The 14,603-nt window shown below is 41.1% G+C and overlaps 1 protein-coding gene across 2 annotated transcripts in view; it reads left to right on the top strand.

The window, feature by feature from the left end:
- Nucleotides 1–14,603, top strand: part of STX8 (syntaxin 8) — a 112,558-nt gene that overhangs the window by 10,645 nt on the left and 87,310 nt on the right. For both annotated transcript variants that reach the window (XM_049812722.1, XM_049812723.1), the window contains exons 5-6: nt 5,064–5,188; nt 6,684–6,776. In XM_049812722.1, the coding sequence (XP_049668679.1) occupies nt 5,064–5,188; nt 6,684–6,776 (218 nt within the window). The remainder of the gene's footprint in view (nt 1–5,063; nt 5,189–6,683; nt 6,777–14,603) is intronic.

The following is a 14,603-nucleotide window of genomic DNA, read 5'->3' as shown; positions in this document are numbered from 1 at the left end:
ATGTGGGTTACCATTTTTTCTGCTTAAATACTTTTCTGTCAGATGTAGGGCATTTAGGTCTTATTCCAAACAGGCATTTTGCCTTATGCCAAATAGGCATTGAGTGCCCAACTTTAATCAATAAGCCATTAGGTGCTTAAATGCTTATGTGAACCTGGCTTTTGTTTATGGAAAAGCAAATGCTCTTTGGAAAACAAGATTAAAAATAGTTGTTTAGGTGCCTTTAAAACTCCTTCCTGATTTCCTTCCTCCCTACCAGTTAGTGTTGCCCTCCCAGCTGCAGCTACAGCGTTCTGATATGGGATGCGATTAGCCTTGTGTCTAGGAGATCGATGGAAAGGGTGGAAAAAGAGGTAAATTTTCCATCCAGAAACCCATGCTTGAGAATGTCTGAGGCTTGAGTCATAAGATCAAATCTAGGGGCTGTGGCAGGATTTTTCCAGGGTTAATGTGCCTTTGGCTGTGTAGTCATGAGCCAACATGGTCATAATTGTCTCAACACCCTCCTCATCCACTAAAGTGTGTCTCTGTACGTGGGTCATCTCCCGTCGTACCACTTGTCACCTGGAAGCACTCCGTAGGTTAGAGCATGTGCAGATGTGAATGGGTCCTCATGCAGGCAGCAGGTACAGCGCCTGTTTGGCTTACCACAAAATCCAAGGGTTGTTGAGCCTACCCCAAATTTAAGAAAAATTCCAGTAAGATAGTGAAGTCTCTGGTCTGTGTTCAAGGGACAGTTTGTGTCTCTCATTTCAGAGCATACCAGAGGTTCTTTAAGGGCATGCTGGGTCTGTAGTGAGACCAGATACCAAGCTGAGATCTGTTTGGAGGCTCATGTTCCTGTTGCTTGTGGTCACGCAAAATTCAGCTGCCGCACAGAGAGCAAAGGTTCAGGTGTGAACTTAGTACTGTGTCTTGTCCCGAAAGTAGCCCTCTGAATGGCACCGAGGGGGGAGTCTATTGCCTCGGGTGCAGACATGCGAGTTGCAGGTTATAGAGTTGTTGATCATTTTGTGAACAGGACAGATAGTCTCACCGGAGTAGATTTGTCCCTTTACCTTTTCTCTGGATGAAATTATACAAGATGCAGCTTCTTTCTAGAAAGAATTCTCTTCTGTAATTCTCTCACTCCTGAGGAGTGCAAGTGGGCTGTAGAGGTGAGACTGTTTCAATGAGGACTATATAAGCTGTTTTATAATATATTTAGTATTGTGCTATGTCCAATCTTGCATAGAACATAAGGGATGGTGTAGAAAGAAGATGGTAATATTTGACAGCAAGATTAATCTCTGACGGAAATGTTTATTGTGTGTATATTAAGAGGGTTTGCATAGGAAAGTGAGACTGCTATGAAATAAAATGTGAGTGTAAATGTTGTTATAAAGATAACCTTCCCTGGGGATGCTTACTCTGGTGTAGGGGTACCTCCTCTGTGTAGTTTCTTGCCACAACCCCTCCACCCAGGCACTCAGCATTTCAAATGGACGTGTTATTCCAAGTGCACCTGTACAACTGTGCAAACACACTTCCAGCTTGTTGCTTGCCTTATGCTGCTGCTCCTTGGGCACCTGCTGTCCTGTACAAGCATGAGGTGGTTGGGAGCTGCTTGTTTTGTGGTGCGAAGCTCCTGTGCCTGTGTTGTGGACAGGATTTACTGGTCCTGGAGGTGCCGCAAAGTAGCTGTGTTCTGCAAATCAGCTGTCCGGCATCCTGTGTGGCAGCGGGCTTTTGCAGCTTCCAGTCATTGAAGCCAGTGGGACCAGTTAACCAAACCATAGGTAAACATTGTCAAGAGCAACACGGCATTTCCTTGACCGTGAGATGTGCTGCTCTTGGTTCTTGTGCTGGTAGGGCTAGGGAAGTCCTCTGCTAGCTGCAGGGAATGCTGCCCCTTCTGTAGGCTTCCTGTCGGGAGCAGTTCTTGTGGGGAAGTCTCCACCTGGGAAGGTACCTGAAGGGGATTTGGAAGTGCTTGTGCTCATGTGGCTTCTCCTGGGGTTTTTGGAGGGGGAGAGAGCTTTTGTTTTGTATGATAAAATTATACTTGTTTTATTTTATTAGCTTGGAGCTTCCTAAAATGCACTGCCTGCCAGTGTGAGCAGTTAAACTGTAAGTGAGAGAATACCCCTGCTTCTTCGCCATTGCTGTGGAGATTGACCTGTGAAGCAAGCTGAGGTGCCCTGGGCACTTCAAAGAGCCCCACTGTATAACTGTATCGTTAAGGGAATGTTCAAGTGATCATCCAACCAATTGTCATATGACCCAGGTTTTGTTTAAAATTCAGTCTTGCTGATCAGTCTTCTAAAGCCGTAAGCCTTGATGTGTGGCCTTGGTCTAAAGTAAGTGCTGGTTGACTAATCTAAGTTACTTGGAAAGTTTTATAAGAATTATCAGTGAAACAATGCCTTCTGGAAGATAAGCCCTCCCTTGTTAAGCAGTGACATAGCTCTCTGATTTTAAACCCCATCATCTTTTATACTTGGGCGCATTGCTAAGCCTCATAATTAGTTAAATCTGCTCCTATAATCAAAAGCTATCCGCACACTCCACTGCTCTGTGACGGTTTCAAAGATTTACGTGATTAACTTGGCGGAGACAGTGGGTGGCTAATTGGATAAGCTTTAATCTTCACACCACCAAAGCGAAACATGGTAAGATCAGAGGAAATAGGAAGTTATGCTGTGTTGTGTGGGAAGGTAGTTACCAAACATGTCAAAAAGATTATTGTAACGAGCAGACCAGTTGTCATGACCCAACCTACAAGAATAGGGCAGATTATTAGGAGGGGAGGGAGAGAGTGAGGGGTGCAAATTATTTCAAATTTGCTTGCCTTGGCTTTTTTTTTAACAGGCAGAAATAGTTGTGCTCTTTTTAGCAAGCAAAGAGCTTTATGTTCCATTTGCTTTATTTAAGTAATTTTGTCAGATGTTGTTAAGCCTAGATTTTGTGTGCTTGCTAATTGAACTGCTGAACTGGGTGAACTGTAATGATCTTTGCATCTTCAGAAGTGTAACGCTTCCATTGTGTTTAGGTTTGTGAACCTGGTAGCAGTTGTTGTGGGGCTAGGAAATATGAGTGTGTTTAATTCCTCAAAGCAATGAAGAAAGCTAGGTAATGTGTAAAACTGTAGTTCAGGTGTGTGTATTTTTGTCTAATCAAGCCCGGTTCCCTACCTCGATAAATACTTGTTAAGTTTTGGTGGAGGTGCAAAGGGCTGGCAGACAGAAGAATCCCAGCTCCTCGCTTTCAGATGTTGCCCGTGACAGCCAGCTGGTCTGTTGGCACAATGGGGCCATCTGTGTTCTGCTCTGGAGTGGTGTTCCAGCATTGTCAGGATGGTTAAGTGAGATGTTGTGATTTACAGTAAGCGCTTTTGACTCCTGTAAAAAAAAATTTTAAAATTCTTTGATTCTGACAAATCCATTACCTTGAGATGAAGTTGAGTGAACATGTTAAAATTTTAAGTGAGAAGAGGTTAACTGTTCTTGAATTGTTGGAATAACTGTTCTTGGCTGTGAATGCAATATGAAGTGTGTAGGGCACTGTACACAGATGAGGACGTATATGCCTGTAATTTATGGATTGCCCAAAACTCATGTGGTGATGAATTATTTTTCAGCAGTGTTGATTCATCTCATGGCCAGGAGATGTCTCTAGTTCACCATAATTCGTCAAGGAACTCCTAGGCACAAGTTCTGGAGTTTGCTTGAATACCCTTGCTGTAAGACTTCAGTCATCCTTCCACACAGCTGAACCCTGTATTGGCAGGGTGCATGAACTCCTCCTAGCTCCACTAATATTGTGCAGAGTTAACTTCTTTTGGTACAGGATTTTAACCACAAAATGATTTTGAGTATATATGTGTGTACCATACAGCATTTCGGCATATCTCACAGAGGAGGGATCTGGACTCAATTAAAAACCAAACAAACAAAAAAACAATTAAAAAAATTTAGGTCTTGGTATAATTAAAATGTTTTGAGAATTTGAGAGAACTTAAGAATGCTCACTGTTTTTGTTTTGTTTGTGGAAATGCTTTGGGAAAGAGCAGGGCAAAGGTAAAATGAGACTAAAATACAGAGTTTAAAAAAAGCAAAGCAGAAAGCAAAAACTCTTACTTCTAGTACCGCTATTGAGGAACCGATCTTATGATGACTCTCACCCAAATCTGAATTGCAGTTTTGGGTTAGAGTGGCTCACATCTGTCATATGTTTTTCTTGTAGGAGAAACCAATGAAAAACTGAAAGACAGAAACCAGGAATCTGCTGTTGAGAAAAACATTTAAGTGGCATTTCATTTTACTACTTGAATTTATTTGCCCTGGACATGAAAAACTTGTTTTCCGTTGTAAGCAGGGAAGTGTCTATAATGCAAACAACCTGAAGTCATAATTCTTTTAAAAGAAAACCCGTAACTTGATTACTCTTTCATTTAAGAGCGTGTGTGCCTGGCTTCTTGTTCATGTTGATGCCAGACTAGGAAATGCAGGAGAGTAACTGTGTGACTTCCATCTACATTTTTTGAAATGCAGATATGTTCCCTTCTAGGTTTGGTCAGGATTGCAGAAAATTAGTAGTCTCATCTGATTTGCATCTGTATTAATGTGTGGATACTTTTACTGTTGGAAGCTTTCAGAATGTACCTCAGTGTTTTTATAAGTTTGTGTTTTGATCACATAGCAAATATGTGAATTATATGGGTATTCCCAGAAACCCTATTCTTTTTCTAGCAGTTTTGAATGCTGTGTGTTCTACATACAAACGATATTTAATATGAACATATTATACAATGTATGGTATATGTTTCACCTTGTAGCTTAATTGTTCACTGCAAAATTAATTCTCTCCCTGCTTTACCACTTCTAGGCAGTGTTATGGAGCCTGCAAAATGTTATTTGTTATTGGAGATTGTCGGATTCTTTTTGGTTAATTTCTTCTCTGATTGCAGAGAATCACACGGAGTGCAACAAATACATACACTTCCATCTCAGTCAGTCTTGCAAGCACAAATTATACAATGAGTGGGTTTTGTGTTGAAAATTATTTGCTGAAATTATTTTCAGATCTAGCCTAATGACAGGAGGGGTCAAACGAGGTGTAACCAACCCATGGCTCTTGGAAGAATCTGAGGAAACCAGAGGGCTTGGCTTTGATGATCTCAGGCAGCAGCAGCGAAGGATCATAGAAGGTACAAGGGTTTTTCTGTTATTTATAAGCATTGCTAGGACTCTGAGAGGAACCCTTATAGAAAGTCAATACAGTAATCTGTGCTGAAGTTTTATTATCTGGAGATGTCAAACATAATGGTTTCGGGCCGTTGTTTTCCGTATTTGCAGGAGCAGTATTGTGTTTGCAGTATTCTTAACTGGAAGCATCTTCTTAAATCAAATTTTCAAAGACCTTACAGGGCATCCCTGATTTTGACCATATTAATGGTTTTGGTTTGCAGTGGAGATCTCATTAGTTGCACTGCGAGTAGTGGTATTACTGCTGTGCTTCGGGCTGGGGTGCATTAGATGTATTGTTGAATTGGAACAAGGTAAGAATTAACTAATCTAAAAAGGGTCTTTAGATTTTGGCCCTCAGCATCCGTAAGGAATCTCTAACTTTGGAAGTGTTGGAAAACCTCAGCCTGAGCATGTCAGGTGGTTAATGAGGTAATTTCTATACCATTGAAGTATTGGCAGTGATCAAATGAAATCAGTCTCCAGATAAGGCCTGCTTCAGTCTGCATGTGAAACAACATTTATAGTTACTGTTCAGGAGAATGGCATGAATTTTGTTTGGATGGCCCAGGTGAAACCTCAAGCTCCAGTTTTTGTTGACACCATAGGTATCCCATGGGCAGGCTGAAAGAGATATTGGGTGCCAGACCTTCATCCCATTGAAGGGAGCGGGGTTCTGGTCGTCCTGTACAATTTCTGGCTGCTGGACTGCAGCTGGCTGGCAGTCTTGCTGTGTGCAACATCGCTGCTCTTGCAGTTTCAGACCACTGACAGTCCAGCCTCCAGCATCTCTTCTCGTTCTACTTGATGACTTTGGGCAAGGAGAGCTGCCCATTTTGGTTAAGCTGCTAAGGACTGCGTGGTACCTGCAAACTGGAATAGCAGAGGTGATATGGATCTCAATAAAGGAGTGTCTGCAGAGCTGGTGGGAGCACATCAAACTTTAGCAGCCCCCTCATGTGCCCTCTGTCTTAGGCTCTCTTCCATGCACTCTGTATCCTCTTGCAGCTTTAAAAATCTATCTGAATTCTTTGGTGTTTGCATCATCTGTTTGTCTTTTATTCATGTTAAAAGTTTCTTGAAAAATTTAAAAAGGCTAATCAGAGATCTCTATGTGTGTGCCAGAAAATATCCTGCGTTTATGATTGAGTAACAGCTGAATGTTGAATTCTTGGATATTTTTTCGGGGGGGGGGGGGGGGGGGGGGGCATTGGGGCACAACCCTCAGCTAAATGTCCCAGCTAGAGCAGACATATTAATTACCCATCATTCATATTATTTTAAGAGTGGTGTTGCCACAAGGATTCATTTTCATGTTGCATTGATGTATTTTTCTTAATACATTTTAACTCTTTAAGCACAGAGTACATCTTTTTCTTCACTTCTACATCTTTTATGGTATATAGCCTGGCATATCAGCAATTTTTTTCATGTAATTTTATATATTTTTCTGTGCAGAGCAAGATGCTGGACTTGATGCTCTTTCTTCAATCATATCCCGACAAAAGCAAATGGGGCAGGAAATTGGGAATGAGCTGGATGAACAGAATGGTAAGAACAAGATTCATAGAGACTAATTTTGCCTCATTTTTATGTAAGATTGTGATTTATTTTTTTCACTCTTCGTACAACTGCACTGCTTTTTGCCCACAAGACAGTACTGTAAATTTTTATGTACGAACAACCACTACAGATTCTATCTGTTCATGACCTGGTTGTTTTATTGTGTTTCACTACATAACCTGTTGAGCATGTACAATGTATAACACTTGGTATATTTTTCTCAAGCCTGCCTTTTCAAAGAAAAGATTGGTGATTATTTGTACAAAGTACAAAATTAATTTTATACTCGATCTTTTGCATTTTTCAGTTTTATGACAGTTTTTATTGTAAGCTTTTATGTGTTGCTGGGTTTCACTTGGGCATTCTTATTCTGTGTCTTTCCTTATTAACTAAATGGAAAAGTCTTGAGCCAGCGATTAAAGGAGAAGCGTTGTATTGTTTGCTACAAATGATTTGGATTTTGAAGGTTTCATGGCATTGAATGTAGGATCAAATTAAGTGCAATATTGAACTGGAAGAGTACCTATTTTCTTTAAAATGAACCAGTATCCAAATGATGGAATTGCTCTCCTGTTAAATATGCTTTGTTACTCACTTAATTGTTCGCGTGACATAAACTGTCCCTAGGAGAGCAGATCCTCCAGTCTTTCTGACTTTTTCATCTCTTACAATATGGTAATAGTTCAATTAAAGCCTTGGAACCCTGCCAGCTTTCTGCCTTGCACAAAGGCTTGAGCCATATGGTTTATCCTTGGGTTCTGTTGTACTTAACCACTGAGAAGGTAAATGTCCTTTTACTTGCTAATAAATGATATGCTTAAATCGGCTTCTTCCTGGACCTATATTTTTTTTTTGCCTTGTATTTCTCTGCATGTCTGCTCAGAGTGAGGGGGTTCCCGTATTAACAATCACATAACACGAAGTACTACTTGGGAGCTCCGTTCCAACTGAGAGTGAAGTAAGGGGGACGGCTTTCTCATGTTTACCTTGCATACATGACTAAATCCAGGAGGAGTATGAAATGTCTAGAATATGTCTTTGTTTATTAATCCTAAGGTTGTTAAGAAATGGTTTGTGCAGCTGGGAGAAACTATGCTTAGTGGTCTTGTCATATTTTGATCCTCTGCCTCATGTGAGCAAAGACCTTTTCAGTTAGAAATCTGTTTTATAAGTTTCTTCTATTAACCGTTGTTTAAAAAGTCATATTAATTGCTTTTTTTGCTCTAAATAGAAAACAGGTGGGAAGCATGAGCAAGTTTACTAATTCTCTGTGAGACCTTGGTTTCTCATCAGGAAAATACACGTTCTGTGTCCCATTTCCCTCTGTTGCGGGTAGGGGAAGGTTCCCCAAATCCTTATGTTTTTGGGACCCTGAAGGTAAAGTGTATTGTACCATCGCATTTCCGCGTGACCATGCCAGACTTTTCTAGCAGGGAAGCCTTGAAACATCTGTGAAATTGGGAATGTATTTAACCCTCCTTTTTGCAAATCATGCCAGTTTTGTCTTACAGATAGTTACAAAGCCTAAAGCAAAATTCTTAATGTTTTCATGTGAGCTATTTTTTGAGCTACAGGCAACTCTTTCTCAAAAGATGGAAACTTTCCTGAGTGCTCAGAGTAAAAAGTGGTGAGGATTGCCTGTTGCTGACTGCAGGCCAGATCCTGGGGGAATAGAAAACGCTGAGTTGCCTCTGCTTTTCACTGGCCTAGAACTACAAGAATAAAATCTGCCAGCCATGTAGAGTGCATCGTTTGTAGATCTTTAAGCAATCTCAAAAAGGTGGGAAATAGTCTGGCTCTTACAGACTGGGGACCAGATTACTCAGCACTTAGCTTCATCACTACCAAGCAAGTGGGACTCCCATGTTTTCTCTGACATTATGCAATCCCCCCCTTTTGTGTTTTTGGGTTTTTTTTTAATTTTTTGTGGATAGAGGGGTGTATGATCAGACATTTCGTTGCTACTGGCACACTGGAAAAGCTGAAATCCCTAGCAATATTTTCTAGGGGCTACTTTTGCTTTGCACATCTGATTTCATGCCCTGTGCTTAACTATCTACAGACTTTTCTCAGGCACTCTGCCAATCTCGTGTCACTGTTACATGGTTAGGTTGATGAGGATAACTGCCCTGTAATTTCCCCTTACTTGGAATCTCTTTCCTTCCTAGTGCTGAGTGATAATGGCATCGTCTGTATTGTGGGGTGGCAGGAGAAGTTAATCTGCATTAAGTGCTGCATCAATATTTCTTTTTATTCAAGTCAAATTTTCCATCAAATTGCCTGTTTCTGTGGGAAGTTTGAGTTCCACTTCCCTGACCTGCTTTGGACGTTCCCACCTTCTGCAACTAAATTAGGTGCCTTTAGCTTGTTCTGGCGTTATGATAAAATGTGGCTTAATTCAGAAGTAGCTGATAATGTCTGATAGTTAATGAAACAGACGTTAGGAAGCTGGGCAACTGTACTTATTTTCTGGACAACTTATTCAGGCCTGCTTTTTCTTCTTCCCTAGTAGCTCAGGTTCTCTGTTCAGTTGAGATATTTGCACTTCCCAGCTCTTCGAGGTAGCCTGAGGCATTTTCCCTTGAGTGCCAGTTGGTGTAGCTGTGCGTTTGCAGATGCACAAGTATTGGAGACATCCCGATTAATTATGCAAAGTTTACTTCTCGAGTAGAGTTGGTACATGTAAATTCTTTTGTGTTTGTTAAATGACTGAAAAATGATTAAACTTTGCTTTTCGAAGGGTAGTTACTTGGCAGTATCTATTTTTACTTCACTGGTGGGCTGAGAGGCAGTGATGGACAGTAATGTTTCAGATTTGTAAGAGGGCATCCTGCAAATGGGCCAGGCTGCAGTGGTTGCTGTGCTCTCTAGAAGAGTCGGTCGTTCTCCTTGGGCAGGCTGGGAGACACCAGCCTCGCTTAGCTCCATGTCCCTGCAATGCTTCTCTTTTGGCAGATCTCTCTGAGCTTCCTCCATGGTCAGCAGACACCATCAAGGATTGCTCAGGTGTGATCCCTCCAGCCTCCCTGACACGTCCACCTCGGAGCAGGGCACAGCGTGTCCTGAAAAAGCCAGTTTTTCCCCATCAAATCGTAAAGAGAGCCTGGGCTCGGATGGAGGTGGTTACTTTGCAGACATCTGCCCTGAGCAGATGAGTCCCATCCTTTGATTTTGTTGAAATGTGTCCAAGTTTTAATTGGAGTCTCATGTCGTTCTTTACTCAGATTTTCAGTATAGCTCTGTCCTTGAGATTTTATGCCTCTTCTCAAAGCCGATGGTCCTTTTCAAACCTCCTGAGTGTAGTATTCTGCACTGATGAGCAAAGTAGAAGCAGGGTACCAGGAGACATTGGTTTTTTCCAGCCTCAGGAGTTTGCTAACAGTGGGAGAGATGGGGGATTAGCAAAAGAATTTTCCCATCATTAGTTCCAAATTTGGCCCCAGAAAACTTTCTGTAATCCTTTCTTCTGTTACATAAAAAAAAAAAAAAAAAATAGTGTAAATGGCCTCTGGCCCTGTTGATGAGGCAATCTAATCTAGTGCAATAATTTTGGAAGAATGCTTTCAGAACTTCTGAATGCTGTTTGTTTTACCCTTATAGAGATGTTGTTTTCTCATTGTGACATGCTTGCGTGAGAATATAGTACTCTGTGATGGATGGTAAATATTGCTAGCTTGCAAAATTTGTCGTGTTTGGCATTTTTACCATGTTGCTCTCCATTTGGTATACACTATTGAGGATGGAGTCTTTTGCTGCTGGCTCCTTTGAAATTTATGTCGGAGCGTAAATATGTTCATAAACCACTGTTTACATCCTTTTACTGGTCAAGAGAATGCTGTACACAGTGAATATCCAGGATGTTCTTAACCAAAATGGATCATTTCCAGTAAATGATCTCTCATAATGAGGCTTTAATTACATAGTTATGTAACACTTTTAATTTCTTGTAAAAAATCAAATTTCTAAAACCAACCAAAAATTGAAGCATTATGTATTTTATTGTTTGTTTTTTGTTTTTTTTAATAGCTTTGCAAATAAAGGTTGCTCTGTCACCTCTGGTTATAGTGGGCGGCGCACACAAGCCTCCCAGGTGGACTCAGCTCAGCCTTTCATTTGGTACCAGTTCAATAGTCAAAGCCTGTGACTGGCCTGGTATACGATTTTTGTTAACCTGACATGCTTCCCTCAAAATGCAGTTTGGAGACTCCACTTGAGACTGGAGCCCTGTTCAAGCTGTTGCTGTATACGCACATAGAGAAGTATACTTGTAAAATCAAAGAAAGCGAGTTGAAAGTATTCTTGGTGATGCAAAGACTTGTTGAAAACAGCATCAGAAATTATAGCACAGCAGGGGTGCAATTCATTTCTCCTAGGGCAGTGTTCAACCGCAAGTCTATCGCTTCTAGTGCAGATAGACCAGTTGGTATATGTACAGTGAAATGCCTCTCCTAAAGATTATTTTACATGGCTATTGCATAATCAAAAAGGAAGCCTGAAGTTGTTTCACATTTCTGTTTATTGAGAACATTTTTGCTATAATACAAACTAATTAGCATTGTTATGGAATATGTTTGAATTATGAGACTAAAACCAATGGGGCTGTGGATATATTACATCATTGTTAGGATTAGTTTGTAAATAAGAAATGATTAAAGATTAAATTCTAAAAAACGTTCACCATCTTGTCTAAACAATATATGTTTTCATCATATAGAGTTACAATCCTGCATGCTTTGACCCCCTTCTGAGATGGCTACAGTCCTCTGGTCGCTGGGATTTGAAGGTGTTCAGCATTCCTTGAGAAAGGCTGAGCAACAGCAGGTTCAGGTTTTCTAAAAACCGCTACAGAGAAGCATATGTTTTTAATATTCAGATGTAAAATAACTATCCATAGCCTGACTGACCTCATACTATGCAGATAGATTTTTATTTTGCTTCTTGAGCTTATTGTACAGAACAGAAATGACTTCAATTTTATTGGGAAAATGTTCTGTCTCTATTGCATGCTGTTTAGTTGGATTTAACCCTTCTTAGGGGAAAAATTAACACTTGTGTTAAAACATTGCTTTTTGTCATGAGTGATCTAAATAGTGGAATACTTAGTCTCAATATGAACACTCAGAAGTTGGGGAATACCAAAATTGAGGTTCAACTTCTTGCTTGTATTTCTAGGCTTAAAACAATTGCATGCTGTTTTCTGCAGGTCTTGCCTCCTTTTGTGCATAGGACTCAAATCTCTTCTGGGGTTGAATTGAGTATACATGGTGACAAAAACTTTTTGTAAGGTCTCTGCCTCATTTCTTCCAGGTGTGGGAAAATGTTTAGTGAGTAAGGCAAGGGTTGTAAGAGGTTTTTGTGGAGCAGATGGATGTTGCCTTAGAGCATAAAACTCTGCTCCTGACCAGGAGCTCCATGTGATGGTGGTTAACCCATCTTAACCAAGCTTTTTCAGAAGTGATTCCCTTCTGTGTGGCTGTAAATTTCCTGTGTCTCTTGGTATTGTAGGGTCTGGTTTGCTGAGGTTTTGAGCACTGGCACTTAACAGAAATTGATGTGGGCTGTGCTTTGGGTGTAATGAATCATGGAATGGTTTGGGTTGGAAGGGACCTTTAAGGATCATCTAGTCCATCCCCCATGAAGTACTAGGGAATATAGAATCATAGAGTCATTCAGGTTGTAAAAGACCTTTAACATCATTGTGTCCAACCATGAACCTAACACTGCCAAGTCCACCACTGAACCATGTCCCTGAAATATATGAAAATACATTAAATACTGTTTGGAAGGATAGATAAGGTTTGGTTTATATGTGGCTTTTTAAAAAGAGGTTCAAACCTTCTTTTACTGAACATCCAAAATAAACCTTAACTATTAATTTTCTTATGTTTCCTTCTGAGTTGGGGATGATAGTGTTTCATCTCCCGAGGAGGCTGTCAAAATCAAAATACACTCGTACTTACTGTCAGGAGGGCCACCATTGGAAGGTCTGGGAGGAAGCTTTTAACTCTTCAGAGCAGAGTTGGAGTTGTATGCAGTCCATAAGGAATGCAGCCTTGTGCTGGATGATGAGGATAAAATATTTGGTATCTGTCAAGGAAGGAAGCCCTGCCTGTGCTGCCTACTGAAGGAGCTGTGTAATGAAAACTGACGTTACACTGGGTTTGCATTGGACTGAAAAAAATGTATCTACACAGAATAGTATTATTTGTAGCATTTCCTGACCTTTTAAGTACATGACTTTGCTGCTTCAGTGTTTCCAGTGTTTATTTATCTGTAAAATTTCCTGGTGTTCTTAAAAAGAAAACTGAAAAAGCCAGGGAAGCCACTGCCATATGGATCTGTCTCCAAGCCTGGGTCAGCAGCCAGATGAGAACACCTACACAGGGACCTCTGCAACGTAGGCTGACAGGGTAATTTTACCGGTGTTGGATGATGTGGAGCAGCATGAGAGAGGTGTGAGATGTCTTGCCTGTGGGCTTCAGGGATGGTTGCTGACAGCAGAGGTAAGAATAAGGAGTAAGCATCTTTGTGCTCCCTTTCAGGTTCTGGTGGGATGGGTTTCTAGCAGTCAAACTCTGCTGGGACAACTCTGGTACAGGAAACCAAACTATTTGTAAGTATTGATGAGATGACAAGTCTGCAGTGGCTCTCACGTAAGTCCTTGTTAAGAGTCAGTTGCATGAAATTAATTTGGACTTATTTTGTGGAAGAGCCTTATGAGTAGGGGAAAAGAATTAGGTGTCATTTTGACTTAAGAATGGCTTTGATGCTGTCTCATGAGACTTCCTCGTAAGTAGTCTATGGAAGCATGGGTTCAAATGAATAATCCCAATAGATGTGTCATTGATTGGATAATGATAGTCAGAAATTAGGAACTGACTGTTCATAGTTGGAATAGGGGTATGTCTTGAGTTGGGCTGTGTGGGCCTGTCTGGTTCTGTTCAGCATTGTTGTTAAGGACATGGATGAAGTACACAATGTGCTTACTCAACTTCTGTCTAACACAAAGGTGGGAAAGACTGCAGCTAAGTTGGGAGTAATTGCTAGAACTCCTCCAAATGATCTTGAGAAACTAGAGTGATAATCAGTCAGGCTACCTGCAAAGGATGACTCTTCTGTAAGGTTTAATCGAATTAAAGATGTCTACAGAGTCAACTCTTAAACATGAATGAATAGTATAATGCTGTAGAAAAAGCTCTATGCAAGCCAGTGTTGTCTGGAGAATATGCGATCCTTCATTATGCTTGGCGCTGAGAAAGAGACAGCATGCAGGTGGGCCAGAACTCTTCAAGGTAACGTGGACCTGGGGAGAGGGCCCAGAGGGTCGGCAAAAGCATGATGTAAAGCACTGAGGTGTGACCCACCAGGAAGGACGAACTGCTGGGGTAGCTGAGTTTAAAGAAGAGAAGGCTGAGATGGGAACACAAAGTTCATGAAGAGTGGAACAAGCTGGTTCGAGAGGGGAGGGAGAAGGCTTTTGGTAATAGGGTTAAGTTGAGGTCTAAAGGAGCAGGAAAATCCTTCCAACAGCAGTGAAGTGGCCCATGCCAGGAGGTTGGGAAGCCCCTGTTGTGGGTATTCCTGACAGCTTGAGCTGAGTTAGAGCAGGAGATGGACTAGACAACTTCTTATTTTCTGTTCTGAGCCTCTCTAGCTCTTTCTTGTCTCTTCTACAGCTTCCTTCAGACTTCTAATTCTGCTGCTTTTATTGAGTTGATCTTTAATCTCCCCTTCTGAATGTCTAATCCTCACTTTTGAAACCACCCGTCAGTATTCCAGCATTCTTGCTCAACTAGTTCCCCTTCTGGGTCCTTT

The sequence above is a fragment of the Accipiter gentilis genome, chromosome 10, assembly GCF_929443795.1.
Source record: "Accipiter gentilis chromosome 10, bAccGen1.1, whole genome shotgun sequence".
Lineage (NCBI taxonomy): Eukaryota > Metazoa > Chordata > Aves > Accipitriformes > Accipitridae > Astur > Astur gentilis.
This window is presented reverse-complemented; position numbering and strand designations above follow the sequence as displayed.